At 41.1% G+C, this 1750-nt stretch overlaps 1 protein-coding gene across 1 annotated transcript; it reads right to left on the bottom strand.

Annotated features, from left to right (window-relative positions):
* Nucleotides 1-516: 516 nt before the first annotated feature.
* On the bottom strand, nucleotides 517-759 carry LOC124961107 (ATP synthase subunit ATP5MJ, mitochondrial-like). The gene has a single exon (XM_047519865.1). The coding sequence runs from the start codon at nucleotides 757-759 to the stop codon at nucleotides 577-579; it is 183 nt and encodes a 60-aa protein (XP_047375821.1). The 3' UTR covers nucleotides 517-576.
* Nucleotides 760-1750: the final 991 nt, after the last annotated feature.

Raw genomic sequence — 1750 nt, 5'->3', positions numbered from 1 at the left:
GGTGAATACATAGGATTAGAGCAGAGTGTGGGATGTGTTCAAGGACTCGCTCTCACTCTCTCTCTCTCACTCTCTCTCTCTCTCTCTCTCCCTTCCTCCCTCCTTCCCTCCCTCGGGTTAAAGCATTGTCTCTTTCTACTCTATCTACACAATAGGGACCAGTCAGTGAGAGTAGACTGTCCCCTTTCCTTGAGGACAGCAAAGATATGGTGACAGTTCCCATTTTCCTATTTCCAGGCTCCATGGGAACCAATATCCTTCCCTGTCTCTTGTCATTGTAACTCTATCCATTTTTACACCAAGGAAAGTTCAGATCCTTGACTTTATAGATGATTTCTGTTCCTGTCTGAGAAGACAAGCCTACTGGCAACTGTTCCCCATGTCTTAGACTGAATTGCTTCTGAAGGTTTTCTTTTCTTTTCTTTTCTTTTTGGCAGTGGTGCATCTCAGATCATTTATTCACGCCACGTAGTAAGTGGTGCTTATATGAGGGCATGGCGACATTCTGTGTTCCCATCTAACAAAGTCCGCTTACATTTACAGGCAGACAGATGATTCTCTACTCAAGCAAGCTGGCTAATGATGACCATGAGCAGGTGCAGGACTTGAACCTTTCAAAGCTTTACTTCTTTTATCAGCACTCCTGATTTTAGAAACAATGAAGCTCATCAACCCCATTCCTATCCAAATCTCTTGGTAAACCTGGGTATAGTAGGGCTTCAAGGGGATCCGGTATTTTTTAAAAATGGTTTGAAGCATCTCGGGAGAACCAAGGGCTCAGACCACACAAGACCACGAAGTCAATTGCAAAGGTCCTTCTGAAGGTTTTCTATGTTTTTTTTTGTTTGTTGGTTGGTTTGTTTTTTACAAAATTCAGTCACAAAAGGTGACACTTTTTCCTTGGAGTGTCTTGTTCTGTCACACTAAACTCATATGCTTGATGGCTCCTTTGATTGTGGATCTACAGCCCCCCAATTTCCTCCATTGGTGAACAATTAACTAATAAGTGGTACTTTTCAGTATTATCATTCAAAATAAATGCATTGAATGTCTTAGGTTTGTGAAAGAGGCAAAGAACAATGACTAGTCCATGCTTTCAAGAAGTTTACCAGCTAGAGGAAAATGGCACATGCATAAAAATGGCAACAACTCAAGGCAGAATGTAATACTGTAACTGAGATAGGCAGAAAGAGCACAGGAAAAAAAAGAAATCATTTCTGATTTGGTTCCAGTCGAAAGAAAGATTTCCTGGAGAGAGGACATCTGCATCTTGAAAGATGAATGAAATTTGGATGGAGAGAAAGAAGGGGTGAGCATTCCAGAGGGGACACCGGGAAACTGATAGAGCTGTTTGGAGAACAACCAGTAGTTGAGCCGAGCTAAGAATATTGGAGGGAGTGGGGGTAGAGAGCAGGGTCATTTGGGGAAATAACTAAACAGAAAGAAGAAATCAGAACATGGAGAGAAATGAAGTTCATGCCAAGAAGCTTGAGATCTGAGTAGGCAATGTGGAGTCTGTGAAAGATATTGAGCAAAGGGTTGGCATGATTACATTTATACTTTTAAAATAAATTGCACAACCACCAACTTATTGGACGATTTTTAAAAAGAAAAGACCGAACCCTAGAGGCCTACTACTATTTTTATTCATTCATTCATCATATATTTATTGAGTTCCTATTATGTGTCAGGCACCAGGGTCAAATCCAGTGTTTAACAAGACAAACAGTGCAAATGGGGTGGAGGACAA

The sequence above is a fragment of the Sciurus carolinensis genome, chromosome 12 (assembly GCF_902686445.1).
Source record: "Sciurus carolinensis chromosome 12, mSciCar1.2, whole genome shotgun sequence".
NCBI lineage: Eukaryota > Metazoa > Chordata > Mammalia > Rodentia > Sciuridae > Sciurus > Sciurus carolinensis.
This window is presented reverse-complemented; position numbering and strand designations above follow the sequence as displayed.